The 13,866-nt window shown below is 37.6% G+C and overlaps 2 protein-coding genes and 1 long non-coding RNA gene across 3 annotated transcripts in view; 1 reads left to right on the top strand and 2 right to left on the bottom strand.

Moving 5' to 3' along the window:
* The window catches only part of Gr32a (Gustatory receptor 32a), a 93,413-nt gene that overhangs the window by 43,156 nt on the left and 36,391 nt on the right, over window positions 1-13,866 (top strand). The gene's annotated exons all lie outside the window — the stretch shown is intronic.
* LOC142227608 (E3 SUMO-protein ligase ZBED1-like) lies at window positions 6,749-8,578 on the bottom strand. Its single transcript, XM_075298092.1, has 2 exons — window positions 8,488-8,578; window positions 6,749-8,391 (listed from the first exon to the last, which is right to left on the bottom strand). The coding sequence occupies exons 1-2, from the start codon at window positions 8,576-8,578 to the stop codon at window positions 6,749-6,751; spliced, it is 1,734 nt and encodes a 577-aa protein (XP_075154207.1).
* LOC142223744 (uncharacterized) lies at window positions 10,210-11,463 on the bottom strand. The gene is made up of 4 exons (XR_012718883.1): window positions 11,203-11,463; window positions 11,021-11,109; window positions 10,805-10,955; window positions 10,210-10,709 (listed from the first exon to the last, which is right to left on the bottom strand). It is a non-coding gene; the product is annotated as an uncharacterized LOC142223744 (long non-coding RNA).

A 13,866-nucleotide genomic window follows, 5' to 3' on the forward strand; every position in this document is an offset into this window, starting at 1 on the left:
CGGAGTTAAGTAATATGAGGAAATCCTGCAGGAAGCTCTTTAACAAAGCAAAGTCCACCAGAGCTTCTGAGGATTGGGACGCTTAAAAGAAGAATCTGAAAGGATACAAGCGAGAACTGAGAAAGACTCAGCATAACTCTTGGAATGTTTACTGCAGCAGTATTGAGAATACGTCCGAGGCTTCCAGACTACGGAGGGTACCAGCATCCACTAACTCTGTTCCAGGTTTCATTAAAACATCGGAGAGCAATTGGACAACGTCCAGTGAGGAGATGCTGGAGGTACTATTGGACACACATTTTCCTGGAAATCAGACGGTTGGACCATGTTCTGGCGGTGCCACAGTGGCTCAACGGTCATTTCCTATCGAGGAACTTGTATCGGAATCTAGAATAAAATGGGCGTTAAATAGCTTTGGGTCATTCAAATCCCCCGGACCTGATGGAATAACTCCGGCGGAGTTACAAGCAGTGACTGACAGAATTATCCCTTGGTTGACGGTGATATATAAAGGATGTATAAACTTAGAATATATTCCGCACTCGAGTGCGAAGGATTTCCGACCAATCAGCTTATCCTCATTCCTACTTAAGACTCTGGAGAGGATGATAGACATTTATCTTAGAACTAGCGTCGATTCAAGTTTGCTCTCGAAACGACAGCGTGCACACTCGAAGGGCAGGTCTACTGAGACCGCTTTGCATGAACTAGTCAGCTTTATCGAAAGCTCACTATATGTCAATGAATACACAATCGTGGCGTTTCTAGACATCGAGGGGGCATTCAATAACGTCCATCTGAGCTCGATATTAAATGGACTGGTAACTCTGAATGTTGATCCAGGTATACTTAGGCTGCTAGACGAACTGCTAATGAGGAGATGTATTTCAGCCACACTAGGACAAGCAAACATGCAAAGGTATGTGAACAGAGGCACTCCCCAAGGAGGATTTCTATCACCTCTTCTTTGGAATGTTGCTATAGAAAAATGGTTACCCTAGAAAAAGAAAGGATAAAAGTGGTGGCATACGCAGATGATGTGGCTCTAGCAGTCAGGGGAAAATTCTCATCCACAATCAGAGATATTATTCAGAGGGCCCTCCGGATGACTGAGAAATGGGCGGAAGACAATGGTCTTTTGGGGTAAATCCTGCAAAGACAGAACTAGTCATGTACTGCAAAGATCGCAAAACTCCCACGGTCAGTCCCATTTCCTTAGGGGGTATTGAAATTGAGAGTGCGAAATACCTTGGCGTTATTTTGGACAGGAAGCTGAACTTTAGGATTAATATTGAGGAAGGGCGAGGAAAGCCACGGTAGCTTTGTACACGTGCAAAAAGGCAGTAGGAAAAAGTGGGGACTAAAACCGAAAATTGTGCATTGGATATACACGGCAGTGGTTAGACCTATAATGCTATATGGTGTTGTAGTCTGGTGGCCGGCACTGCAGCAACCGAAAGGTTTAGATAAAGTTCAGCGTATGGCGTGCTTGTGTATCTCAGGCGCATTCAGTAATACAGGAACAGATTCCCTTAATATCATGCTGAATCTATTGCCTTTAGACATTTTGGCCAAACAGTCAGCTGCAACAACGGCTGTGCGGTTGCGCGAGCTATCGCTGTGGTCGGAAAAAATGTACGGCCACAGCGATAGCTCCTCAAAATAATGCCAGATGTGCCTAACGTAGTGGATTACACTCTGGCGAAACCACTTTTCGACAAAAAGTTTGAAACTCTAATTCCCACCGTGGTGCAATGGTTAGCATGCCCGCCTTGCATACACAAGGTCGTGGGTTCGATTCCTGCTTCGACCGAACACCAAAAAGTTTTTCAACGATGGATTATCCCACCTCAGTAATGCTGGTGACATTTCTGATAGGGATGGGTATCGAACTGTAAAACATCGATTAATGTAATCGATTATTATTTTCAAGGCAATAATCGATTCATAGATTAATCGCCGATGAAGGTTAGGATAGGTTAAAGTGGAAGCCCGATTAAATTTCAGGCTCACTTAGACTATTCAGTCCATTGTGATACCACATTTAACTAAAAGTACCTATTACATATGGGCACTTCTAGTCTTAACCACTGAACCTTCTCTATTATTAACTTTTGTGGAACCAACCAGATTGCTCCAAAAACATTAACAAACTGCTTAAGTTAACGTTTTCCAGGTCAGCCAGTAATCTAAAGCTATATGCTCCTAAAATTCGCTTACGCCTTACACAAAAAGCAGGACACTCACACAAGAGGTGTTTAATTGATTCCTTTTCCTCCACGTCATGACAGCTTATACAATAGTCATTATACTTCGCACCTATAGTTTTTGCAAATTCGCCTATCAGGCAGCGACCCGTTATAGCAGATATTAGGAGTGCTATCTGACGCCTTGAGAACACTAGCATATCTAGTGTGCGGTTTAAGTTTAAATGGGGCCATATTTGCTTGGTGTCGTTACAACCCTTGCAATTTTCCCATCGAATATTGGCCATCATAACAGCCTTCTCACGCAGTAAGAGCTTGCAGGTGGCCAGAGGCATACCAACAGATTCTAGTTCCCCTGGAATATGTAAGGTAGTTCCTAGCCTTGCTAACACATCTGCTTCACAGTTCCCCGGTATGTTCCTATGACCAGGCACCCATATTAGGTGAATATTGTACTGCTCAGCCATCTCGTTGAGAGATTTGCGGCTGTCTATGGCCGTTTTTGAGTTAAGGAACACAGAGTCCAAGGATTTTATTGCAGGTTGACTGTCTGAGTATATTAATGCCAATATTTGTTGGAACATTACTTCTCAGCCAATTCACCACCTCTCTTATTGCCAATATTTCAGCCTGAAAAACACTACAGTGATTAGGTAATCTTTTCGCTATTCGAATTTCCAGATCTTTAGAATATACTCCGAACCCCACTTGTCCATTCAATTTGGAGCCATCAGTATAGAAATCTATATATCTTTTATTCCCCGGGGTCTGTGTACACCACGCCTCACTGTTGGGAATTAGAGTTTCAAACTTTTTGTCGAAAAGTGGTTTTGCCAGGGTGTAATCCACTACGTTAGGCACATCTGGCATTACTTCCGACCACAGCGATAGCTCGCGCAACCGCACAGCCGTTGTTGCAGCTGACTGTTTGGCCAAAATGTCTAAAGGCAATAGATGTAGCATGACATTAAGGGAGTCTGTTCCTGCCTTACTAAATGCGCCTGAGATACATAAGCTCGCCATACGCTGAACTTTATCTAAACAAGTCGGTTTCTGAAGTGCCGGCCACCAGACTATAACACCATATAGCATTATAGGTCTAACCACTGCCGTGTATAGCCAATGCACAATTTTTGGTCTTAGTCCCCACTTTTTCCCTATTGCCTTTTTGCACGAGTACAAAGCTACCATGGCTTTTCTCGCCCTCTCTTCAATATTAAGCCTAAAATTCAGCTTCCTGTCCAAAATAACGCCAAGGTATTTTGCACACTCACCAAAGGGAATTTCAGTACCCCCTAAGGAAATGGGCCTAACCGTGGGAGTTTTGCGATCTTTGCAGTACATGACTATTTCTGTCTTTGCTGGATTTACACCAAGACCATTATCTTTCGCCCATTTCTCAGTCATCCGGAGAGCTCTCTGTATAATATCTCTGATTGTGGATGGGAATTTTCCCCTGACTGCTAGCGCCACATCATCTGCGTATGCCACCACTTTTATCCTTTCTTTTTCTAGAGAAACCAGAAGGTTGTTTATAGCAACATTCCAAAGAAGAGGTGATAGAACTCCTCCTTGGGGAGTGCCTCTGTTCACATACCTTTGTATGTTTGCTTGCCCTAGTGTGGCTGAAATACGCCTCTTCATTAGAAGTTCGTCTAACAGCCTAAGAATACCTGGATCAACATTCAGAGTTGTCAGTCCATTTAATATCGAGCTCGGATGGACATTATTGAACGCCCCTTCGATGTCTAGAAACGCCACGATTGTGTATTCTTTGACAGATAGTGAGATTTCAATAAAGCTGACTAGTTCATGCAATGCGGTCTCAGTAGACCTGCCCTTCGAGTATGCATGCTGTCGTTTCGAGAGCAAACGTGAATCCACGCTAGATCTAAGATACATGTCTATCATCCTCTCCAGGGTCTTAAGTAGGAATGAGGATAAGCTGATTGGTCGGAAATCCTTCGCACTCGAGTGAGAGGCTTTTCCTGCTTTAGGTATGAAGACGACTTTTGTTTCCCTCCACTTTTCTGGAATATATGCTAAGTTTACACATCGTTTATATATCACCGTCAACCAGGGGATAACTCTTTCAGCCACTGCCTGTAACTCCGCCGGAGTAATTCCATCAGGTCCGGGGGATTTGAATGGTCCAAAGCTATTTAAAGCCCATTTTATTCTAGATTCCGACACAATTTCCTCGATAGGAAATGATCGCTGAGCCTCTGTTACACCGCCGGAACATGGTTCAACCGTCTGATTTCCAGGGAAGTGTGTGTCCAAAAGTACCTCCAACGTCTCCTCACTGGACGTTGTCCAAATTCCCTCCGATGTTTTAATGAAACCTGGAGCGGTGTTAGTGGATGCTAGTACCTTCCGTAGTCTGGAAGCCTCTGACGTATTCTCAATACTGCTACAGTAATCATCCCAAGAGTTTTGTTGAGACCTTCTCAGTTCTCGTTTATATTCTCTCAGATTCATCTTGTAAGTGTCCCAATCCTCCGGAGCTCTTGTGGACTTTGCTTTGTTAAAGAGCTTCCTGCAGGATTTCCTCATATTACTTAACTCGGTAGTCCACCATGGCGGCCGATTTTTTCCCCTTGGCTTTCCTCTAGGGCAAGCAGCTTTCAGTGAAATGTTGAAGGCCTTAGTAATCCGCTCCACTGCGTGTTCGATATCTTGCACAGTGCTCATATTTGTCTCCGGCATTTCCGGTATCATCAAATTGAACGATTCCCTATACCTATTCCAATCAGCTTTCCTAACATTTGGCGGAAATATGGTCTTTGAAGTACGAACAGCCAATCTGAAACTGATGTAGCGATGATCTGAGAAGCTATGTTCCCTCAAAACTTGCCACTCAGATATCTTATCATTCAGTTCCGGAGAGGTCAACGTTACGTCCAAAACCTCTTGTCTGTTCCTGGTGACGAAGGTTGGTGCATCTCCCTTATTGCAAACTACCAGGTTAGTACGCAAAATAAACTCTATTAGCGACTCTCCCCTTGCATTAGTATCACTACTTCCCCAAATACTATGATGTGCATTTGCATCGCATCCCATAATGAGTTTTGTCTTTGTTTTTAGTGACTCCTCAACTAAGGTATTAACGGCACAGGGTGGCATATCATGTCCCATGTAGACCGAAGATACCCAATATTTGCATGTGGATATCTCTAGACTGGCTACGACAGTGTCTGCATTGCTCAATGAAGGAAGCAGAAACAAGTTTAGTTCGTTTTTAGCAATTATACATGCTCGATTTATATCGTTACCGGTATTATGCAAAAGTTTGAAACCCGGAGTGCTTAATTCACAGATCTTGTTCTTATATATGTATGGTTCTTGAATAAGAACTATATCTATGTCTCCTTTCATCAGGAGAACTTTTAAGGCAGCACAAGCGGCCTTACAATGGTGAAGATTTATCTGGAGGAACCGTAGAACCATCCAAATTTTCAACCACCGTCACATCAGCCGCTTCAATTGAGTCATCAAGGGCTTCCTCTTCACAGATCTCGGTGACTCTCGCAACAATCCGCGGTTCAGCTTTGGTGAGGCTTGAGCCTGTAGAAACTTCCCGCATATGATTTTCGCCATAGTCTGTAGGTTTTATGTCTCCTTCGGCTTCGCTAGGAGATTTTTTTCACTGCTGACTCTACCGGAGGCTTGTCCGTTTCGGTATCCTTTGGCTGATCGCTTTTGTATACCTTCATATGGATATCATGAAAGCCATAACTTACGCGTCCTTGGGTCTGGGCTAGATGTGGCAGCGACTCTATGTTTAATATAAACACCGCATGTCGTCTTGGTCCATCCACCTCATCCAAACGACCAACCTTCCAATCGGCGGTTGGAAGATCTGGGTTACATTCTTTTAGTCTCTCTAGTATTGACTCAGGATCAGGAGGGTTTGCCGGTATCCATGCATGTGCTCTAGGTTTAGCCGGTATGTCTTTTTTATCGACTAACTCCAAAGCGGCTCCTTCCCAAACTTCACCAATTAGCATCAATGCAGCTTTAAAGCAATCCATAGACCTCTGGTCTGCAAAAGCTATTAACTTATATCGTCCTTGATACCATCCAGCATCTTGCCGTCGAGGACTTGGTCCGGGAAACTTTCGTAATAAGTACTTATTACGATGAAATACTCCGCTATTAGAAAACACGTCCGTTCAGTTCGACGGTTGAATAATAATTCGCCGATGAAAACATCGATTAATCGGCGTTTTCGATTAATCGACATAAAAATAAGAAAATTAATGGAAACCAATTCAACGCTACAAAATTAAGTCATTTAGTAGCAAAACAAAATTGCTAAATAATAAAAGAAACCTTTTTAGAAACAGGATGCTGTTTTCAAACCCTTTTTCCCTGTAATGCTTTCTATAAATAATTTTCTACCATATTGTAGGTAATGAATAAAATGAAAAACACAATAAAAATTGAATGTATATCGAATAATTATTATTAAAAAAGCAAAAAACTACTGATAAAATAAAAATGGATGTTATTTTTGTTTTTTTATAATAACACATATTTTACCAAAACGTATCGGGAACGTTTTTTAAAAATAATAACTTATTTGCCAAATCGGATGTCAGCCTATTTCTCTGATCTCTTAAAATTTGGCCGGCTTCCGAAAATAGTCTCTCGGAAGGCACCGACGTTGCAATAGTAGGCACATACTTGTGGGCCACAGACGACAGTACTGGAAATGTTTCGGCCATATGTTTCCAGTATAAAATTGGATTCTGTTGTATCCTTTCTGGTGGAGCCCTCAGATAAAGGCTGAACTCATCTGGAATAGCATTTCCAGAGTTTTTGGATGTTACTCCATGACTTATTGGTTTTGACATTACATTTTGAATATTTTTGTTGTGTATCTTGAACAAAGATGAAGATACGGCACCTGAAAGTGAGCAATCTGAGTCTGAAGATTCGTTTTGGGAAGGAGCCTCATCTTTCATTTCCCATATATATTTTGATACAGTATTTATCACCTTGGCAAGACTGGTTGGATCCTTAAAGTACATTTTCTTGAATCGGGAGTCTAGGATACAGGAAAGTGCCAAAAGTGGCACCTGTTCAATTAAACCGAAACGTTTCTTGTGTTGTGCCAATACTGATTCTTTCAAAGCTTTTCCAATTTCGTTTTTCGGATCCAATTTTTCAATTGAATCCTTCAATATAGAAGCTACTGGAATGGCCATACTGCTGGTTAGGTACGTTTCAGAGCTTATGTCGTTTGTTGCAATGGACAGTGGTTCCAAAACTTGGCACGCTTCTTCCAATGATTCCATCTCTGCTGCTGATAGCATCGGCGGAGCACTTCTATTCCTGTTTACTATTTCATTTATGCACGATCTTAATTCAATAAATCTTGTTAACATATTATATGTTGAGTTCCACCTTGTTGGTACATCTTGTACGACAGTTTTGTTTGATACTTTTCTTAATTCGTCGCATGCTGAAGTAGAATGGTGAAACCAACCCACAATAGCCTTTACTTTTTTTAAAAGTTCCGTCAATTCTGGTACGTCGTTTATGGCTTTTGTGGCGAGAAGGTTTAGTGTGTGTGCAAAACAAGGAATATGCTTACATTTGCCAAACATTAAGTCTACTGCCTTAGTTATGTTTGCAGCATTGTCTGAGATAACGGCAAGTGTTTTCTCAACTTCAAGCCCCCATTCAGAAAAAATATTTTGAATTTCCTTCACGATATTCTCCGAAGTGTGCCTTTCTGTAAGCTGAAATATTCCAATTGTGCCTTTAACAACACAGCCCTGGTCAACATTCAGATAATGTATGGTTAAACTTAGGAAGCTCCGATTGTTTGAATCTGTCCAGATATCAGTCGTGCAACAATACTTAGGAACAGCACTTAACTCAACTTTGAACGAACTGGATACTACATCGTACTTGTTTAGTATAGCAGTGCGGATGGTCTTGCGAGTCGGCATTGTGAATAGTGGAGCAGTAGTCTTCAGAACTTTCCGAAATCCTACATGCTCTACTACAGATAGAGGTTGTAAGTCCTTACAAATCATATAAACAATACTTTGAGTAATTTTGAAACTCAAATTACCACCCTCTTTATGATCAGCTACGTTTTCTAATGCAGAGTTTATCAGAGGTTGACTCACAGCACATGAAGAACTGGATGATGGTTTTTGTTGTTTTGCTTCAACAATTTCTGTAGTTTTCTGTGCAGGACTTTTCAACCCGATTTTAGGATGCTTGTGCTCGAGATGGTTTTACAAATTTGTCGTGTTCCCACTTGTTTTTAGTTTAACTCCACAATGTCGACATTTAGCACAGTTGTTTGGTTCTTTCTCAAAATGTTCCCAAACAGCACTTTTTGGAGGCATCTTGTAACAATCTCAGCAAAAACTAAGAATAAATAGGTAAATAAATATTTAGTAATAGTAATTAACAAAATTCACACTCACTGAAGTCACAACACAAATTAATCAACTATCAACTGAACAAATGACAGTCAACATCTAAAATTTGTTCTCCATTAGTGTTACCATATGACTATATTTTTGCTGGATGGCATCACGAAAATATAATAATATTTCTGCGTATAAACAGTGAGTTAAGCTGAAAACACAATGGGATCGACCGTTTTTGATGGTGTTCACAATGGGTGTGACAAAACACGGGCTTGTGTGAAATGTTGTGAGAAAGGGCTGGATGGCATGAAAACAGAAATGGTCGATCCCGTTGTGTTTTCAGCTTTAAGTATTAGCAAATAAAACTTTCCTAAAAATATCGATTTATTTAAATATTAAACATCGATTATTCGATTATTCGATTAATCGAACATAGAACACATCGATTAAAAAAACATCGATTCTGAGGGTTTCAAAGCTTCTCTAAGTGGTTTCACTGCAATGTGGAACGCCGTTCGGACTCGGCTATAAAAAGGAGGTCCCTTGTCATTGAGCTTAACATGGAATCGGGCAGCACTCAGTGATAAGAGGGAAGTTCACCAATGTGGTATCACAATGGACTGAATAGTCTAAGTGAGCCTGATACATCGGGCTGCCACCTAACCTAACCTTCCCAACAGTGAGGCGTGATGTACACAGACCCCGGGGAATAAAAGACATATAGATTTCTACACTGATGGCTCCAAATTGGATGGACAAGTGGGTTTCGGAGTATATTCTAAAGATCTGGAACTTCGAATAGCGAAAAGATTACTTAATAACTGTAGTGTTTTTAGCATTAAAAGAGGTGGTGAATTGGCTGAAAAGTAATGTTTCAAAAATTGTTGGCATTAACATATACTCAGACAGTCAACCTGCAATAAAATCCTTGGACTCTGTGTTCTGTAGCGGCGCTTGTGGTTGTATTGGTTAGAACCTTTCCCTTTGTCTTGGTTGTCTCAGGTGACATCGTAATGGTGGTAGTGAATGGTTGCTGTGTGAGATATGTGGCTATTTTAAATATACCCCCAAAAGTATGCTGGACTATTTTTTTTATTTGGTTATGTTAGGACTGTCACCCGTCTGTGTTTTATACCACACACAAAAAAAAATTTGATTTCAATCACGAAAATCGCGGATTCAATCATTTTTTTAATTGAAATGTCTTCAATCACGAAAATGATAGTATCAATCACCCATTTTGATTGAAAACCAACACGATTTTTAATTAAAAATTTAATTGACTTTTGTCACGGAATCAATTAATTGTGTGATTGAATCAATTAAAAACGTGATTGATTTTTAACATAAAATTCAATCACAGTTTTAATTGAATTAATTAAAATTTTAATTAATTTTGCGACAAAAATCAATCAACTATTTGATTCATTCAATTAAATAATTAATTGAAATTGGCTATAAATTTCGATCAAAAATGTATATATTACGACCCCAAAATCGTATTTAGTTTTTTTTTTCTTTTGAAAAAAAAGAAAATTTGTGTTTCTTATAGAACATATTTAATATTTTATTATTATTATGCAATAGACAAATAAATTTGGTTCTTGTCATTTGTGTTTTGTTCTAACATAACTTACAAATACAATTACTATCAATAACAACTATAGGGTGAAAAAATAAATTATATAAATCATTATCTTCCTTATAATAATAACCATGTTAGCATGTTCCTTCTAATATGTAGATGCGCCTAGATTTCCAATAAATCAGCAGCCTGTAAGCTAAATTAGTTTTTCTGAAAGTAAACAGAATAATTCGAATTTAATTTTGTTCAATTAAAAGTTAATTTTGTTAAACATTACCTGCATAGAATATCAAGTTCAATTCTTAGTTCCAGGTTGCAGATTTATAATCTTCTTTTGCAGTTGTAGTCTTTTAGCATAAAAAGGTGTATTAAGGAGCTCGGTAATTTAATTTTAATAACAATTCCTTTCCAAAATTTCCACACATTAAAATCGTCTATTAAAATTTGAACCAATCAAAGACAAAAATAATGGGAAAGCAATGTAATATTTGGTATTATATTGATGATACTTTGCGAATTCTGGAAATAGAAAAAAATATAAATGGAAAATACATATTTTTATTATTTTCGGATATTTTTCATATTTTTAAATCCAAAAGAAAGAACTTTTTTACCATTACATAATTCAGCTCATTAGTTTATATACCAGATATACTGCTCTCTACTTGGGTTCAAACTGAAAAAGCCAGGTATAATAAAAATGCAATTTAATGCCAACGCTACTTCGCAACTCCAAGGTGAATCTTCCAACAAATCCATACCGCTCTTGGTTTTAAGAAAACTAGGAGTGAAAAAAATTTATAATTTTAAAAGATCAATACGGTACCCACTTTTTTATTCCAAACATATTATTATATATTTGATAAAATGATGGAGTTGATGGGATTGATTGGTCAATTTCACGAAATAAAATTGGTCACTAAAAGAAATGAATAAAAAATATATTATTTTAGTCCGTTTAATGTAAACAGGCTTCAATGGAAAATGGTATTCACATTTCACAATTTCTTACCTTCAATAAACGTAGATTGTTTTCCATTTTTACAATACCACAAACACAGGTAATTTCAAATGCGTCCTGTCATATATTTTTTTCAAACCTTTACCACATGGCCGTTGTTGCACACTTTATTTATTTCAACCCTTTGCTATGATTTGTTGTTGCGTTCAAAATATTTATGCACACATTTTGAATGCAGCAGACAGAATGTCGCCAATCATGTTTTTCAATTTACGCGAAAAACAAAAACCCAACCGTTCGTTACGAGTTACTTCCACAGACTACCCAATAAACACAAACGTTTGAAAAATGCTAAATTTCAACAATTTTTCAAACATTTTTTCAAAGGATTAGGGTAATATTCAAGTTGAGAAATTGTTGAGAAAATCGCGTTCTCAACAAAAAACAGACATTACCCTCAACAGTAAAATTCAACACATTAGCAATAATATATCAAGTGTTATCCTCAAATTGAAATTCATCGTCACTCAATAATTTGTCAAACAATTTTCGATGCGAGTCAAATTCAAAATTAACATCGTTGCAAATACTTTTCAACCTAAATTTGTATGAATGATATCCCCACTTCAAATTGAAAGTCAAAGCCAAAATTCTATGAATTTTGTATAATTTATTCATTTTCATCAAAATAAAATATATAATAATACACTACACTACATAATACACTACAATACCAATTGATAAATAATAATCTTATTAAACATATCAACAAATAAGAACAAAGAAAAAAAAACAAAAAACACAACTTTAAATATCTTAAACATTATTAGTAAACACTTTTGCATTGATAATTCGATTTCCTTCCTTTTGGTTTCTTCCTTTTATTAACATGCGGGCAATTTGAAATTAGGAACGTACTGGACCGCGTGTTAGAATTGATTTCCAGCAGAAGGAAGTCACAATATATCCATTTTAAACTGATAATAGCATATGAATTAAACTGACGATGTGATGCACATTTTCATCCAGAAGTTGTTGATTTCAACAATTTGTTGTTTTTAACAATTTTAATTGTTTTCACTTGTAATGTTTCTGGAAACTTTTTCTTGTCGATAAGCCACTCATTTTTCATTGGTCAGCTTCCTATTGTTTGCAAGAATGTGGCATCCAAAGATTTTAGTTTTCTGCAAAGAGATTTAAATTTAGTGACTTTTTTAAAGTGTTGATTTAATTTTTCATATTGACGTACCAATTATTATAAACTATTTGAAGCAGTTCCAGTTAATTGTCCATCATTTTTTCATCGGTCAGCTTTTTAATGTTTTCAAGAACGTAGAATCCATAATTTTAGTTTTCTGCAAAGAGATATATATTTAGTGACTTCCTTAAAGTTTTATTTCATTTTTTATTTTCACTTACCTATTTTTATAAACTATTTGTCTAAAATTTTCCATTTTTTTTTTTATTTCTTGCAATTGACCACGAACTTCGTTGCACAAATAAGTATTGAAAACCACATGGTTTTGTCGTTGCATTTTAGGGTAGTGTTTTGTCAAAGTTTTCTCATATTATCATCAACACCTTTTCAAAGATTTCGTCAACATTTTGGCAAATTGGAAGTAATTCGCAAACAATTTGAAGATGTATTGAAGATGAGCTATTTCAAGTCAAGTTGAATTTATGTTGAAAATTATATTTACCCTCAAACTGAAAAGTTGTTGCATTTGAAAAACGCTCATCCTGTGTTTATTGGGTAATCTCTCCATCATACACTGTTGAATAAATACCCATTCTCTTGTTCTCTTTTCGCTCTTTCCATTGCTCAAAATTATTCAGTTTCAATCACAAAGATGATTGGATCTATCACATGTGTAATTGGAAACGGAAAAAATTTCAATCACGTTTGTAATTGAAAATTATTTCCGAAATGATTAACAAATTGATTGAATCAATTAATATTTTAATTGGAAACGTAACAAATATCAATCATTTTTTTAATTGGTTTTTATTCGGAATCGATTACATAATTAATTGAATCAATTAACATATTAATTGAATCCGTTTCTAAGTTCAATTAAGTGTTTAATTGAAAAAATTTTGGTGATAATTTTTTGTGTGCAGTGATTCTGGACATTTTGTTTTGTACACGACATTTTGATTGCTTTATTTTACGATGGGGGTCGAATAGAGAATTTGTTGGTGGACCTGGAAAGTTGATTGGCAGTTTTGGAAATGGTGCAAGTGTAGAAAAGGGAGCCAACGTGGAAGTCATTGCTTTATTTCTCGTAAAGATTCTACCGAGTTCGTTCTATCGCAGCAGACAGTCTATAGGTGGAATTGATTTTATTTATCAATTTGTTTTTTTGCCTTGCTGATCCACTCAGAGAAACTGGTATGTTTTGGACATTTCCATTCTTTGTGCGTCTGAGGAGACCGACGTTGATTTTTCTCATAATTTTGCCTTACCAGGTTCGATATACTGCCCAGTGCCTGAATAGACTGCGGGGCATAGACCCATTGAACATTTACAAGAGGGGAATAATTTTCTCTGCCGGCCAAAGCGATAGGATCATTCTTCTAGGCTCCTGATTTCTTTTGTTTTTTGTGGGATTTTTATCATTAGTCATTGCCGAGGTAAGAATGTTTATTTTCTTTCTCGTCTCTCAAGCATTTTTGTAATGTGGGGTTTGCCTTCTCCCTTTTAGGCTTTAAACC

The sequence above is a fragment of the Haematobia irritans genome, chromosome 2 (assembly GCF_050003625.1).
Source record: "Haematobia irritans isolate KBUSLIRL chromosome 2, ASM5000362v1, whole genome shotgun sequence".
Taxonomy (NCBI): Eukaryota; Metazoa; Arthropoda; class Insecta; order Diptera; family Muscidae; genus Haematobia; species Haematobia irritans.

What these genes read in the sequence shown, in the direction of transcription:
- LOC142227608 (XM_075298092.1), bottom strand. Translation starts at nt 8,578, where the DNA reads ATGCCTCCAAAAAGTGCTGTTTGGGAACATTTTGAGAAAGAACCAAAC. An exon ending in TGGAGTTAAACTAAAAACAA is followed by an intron (nt 8,392 to 8,487) that starts GTGGGAACACGA and finishes AAATTGTTGAAG; the next exon opens with CAAAACAACAAAAACCATCA.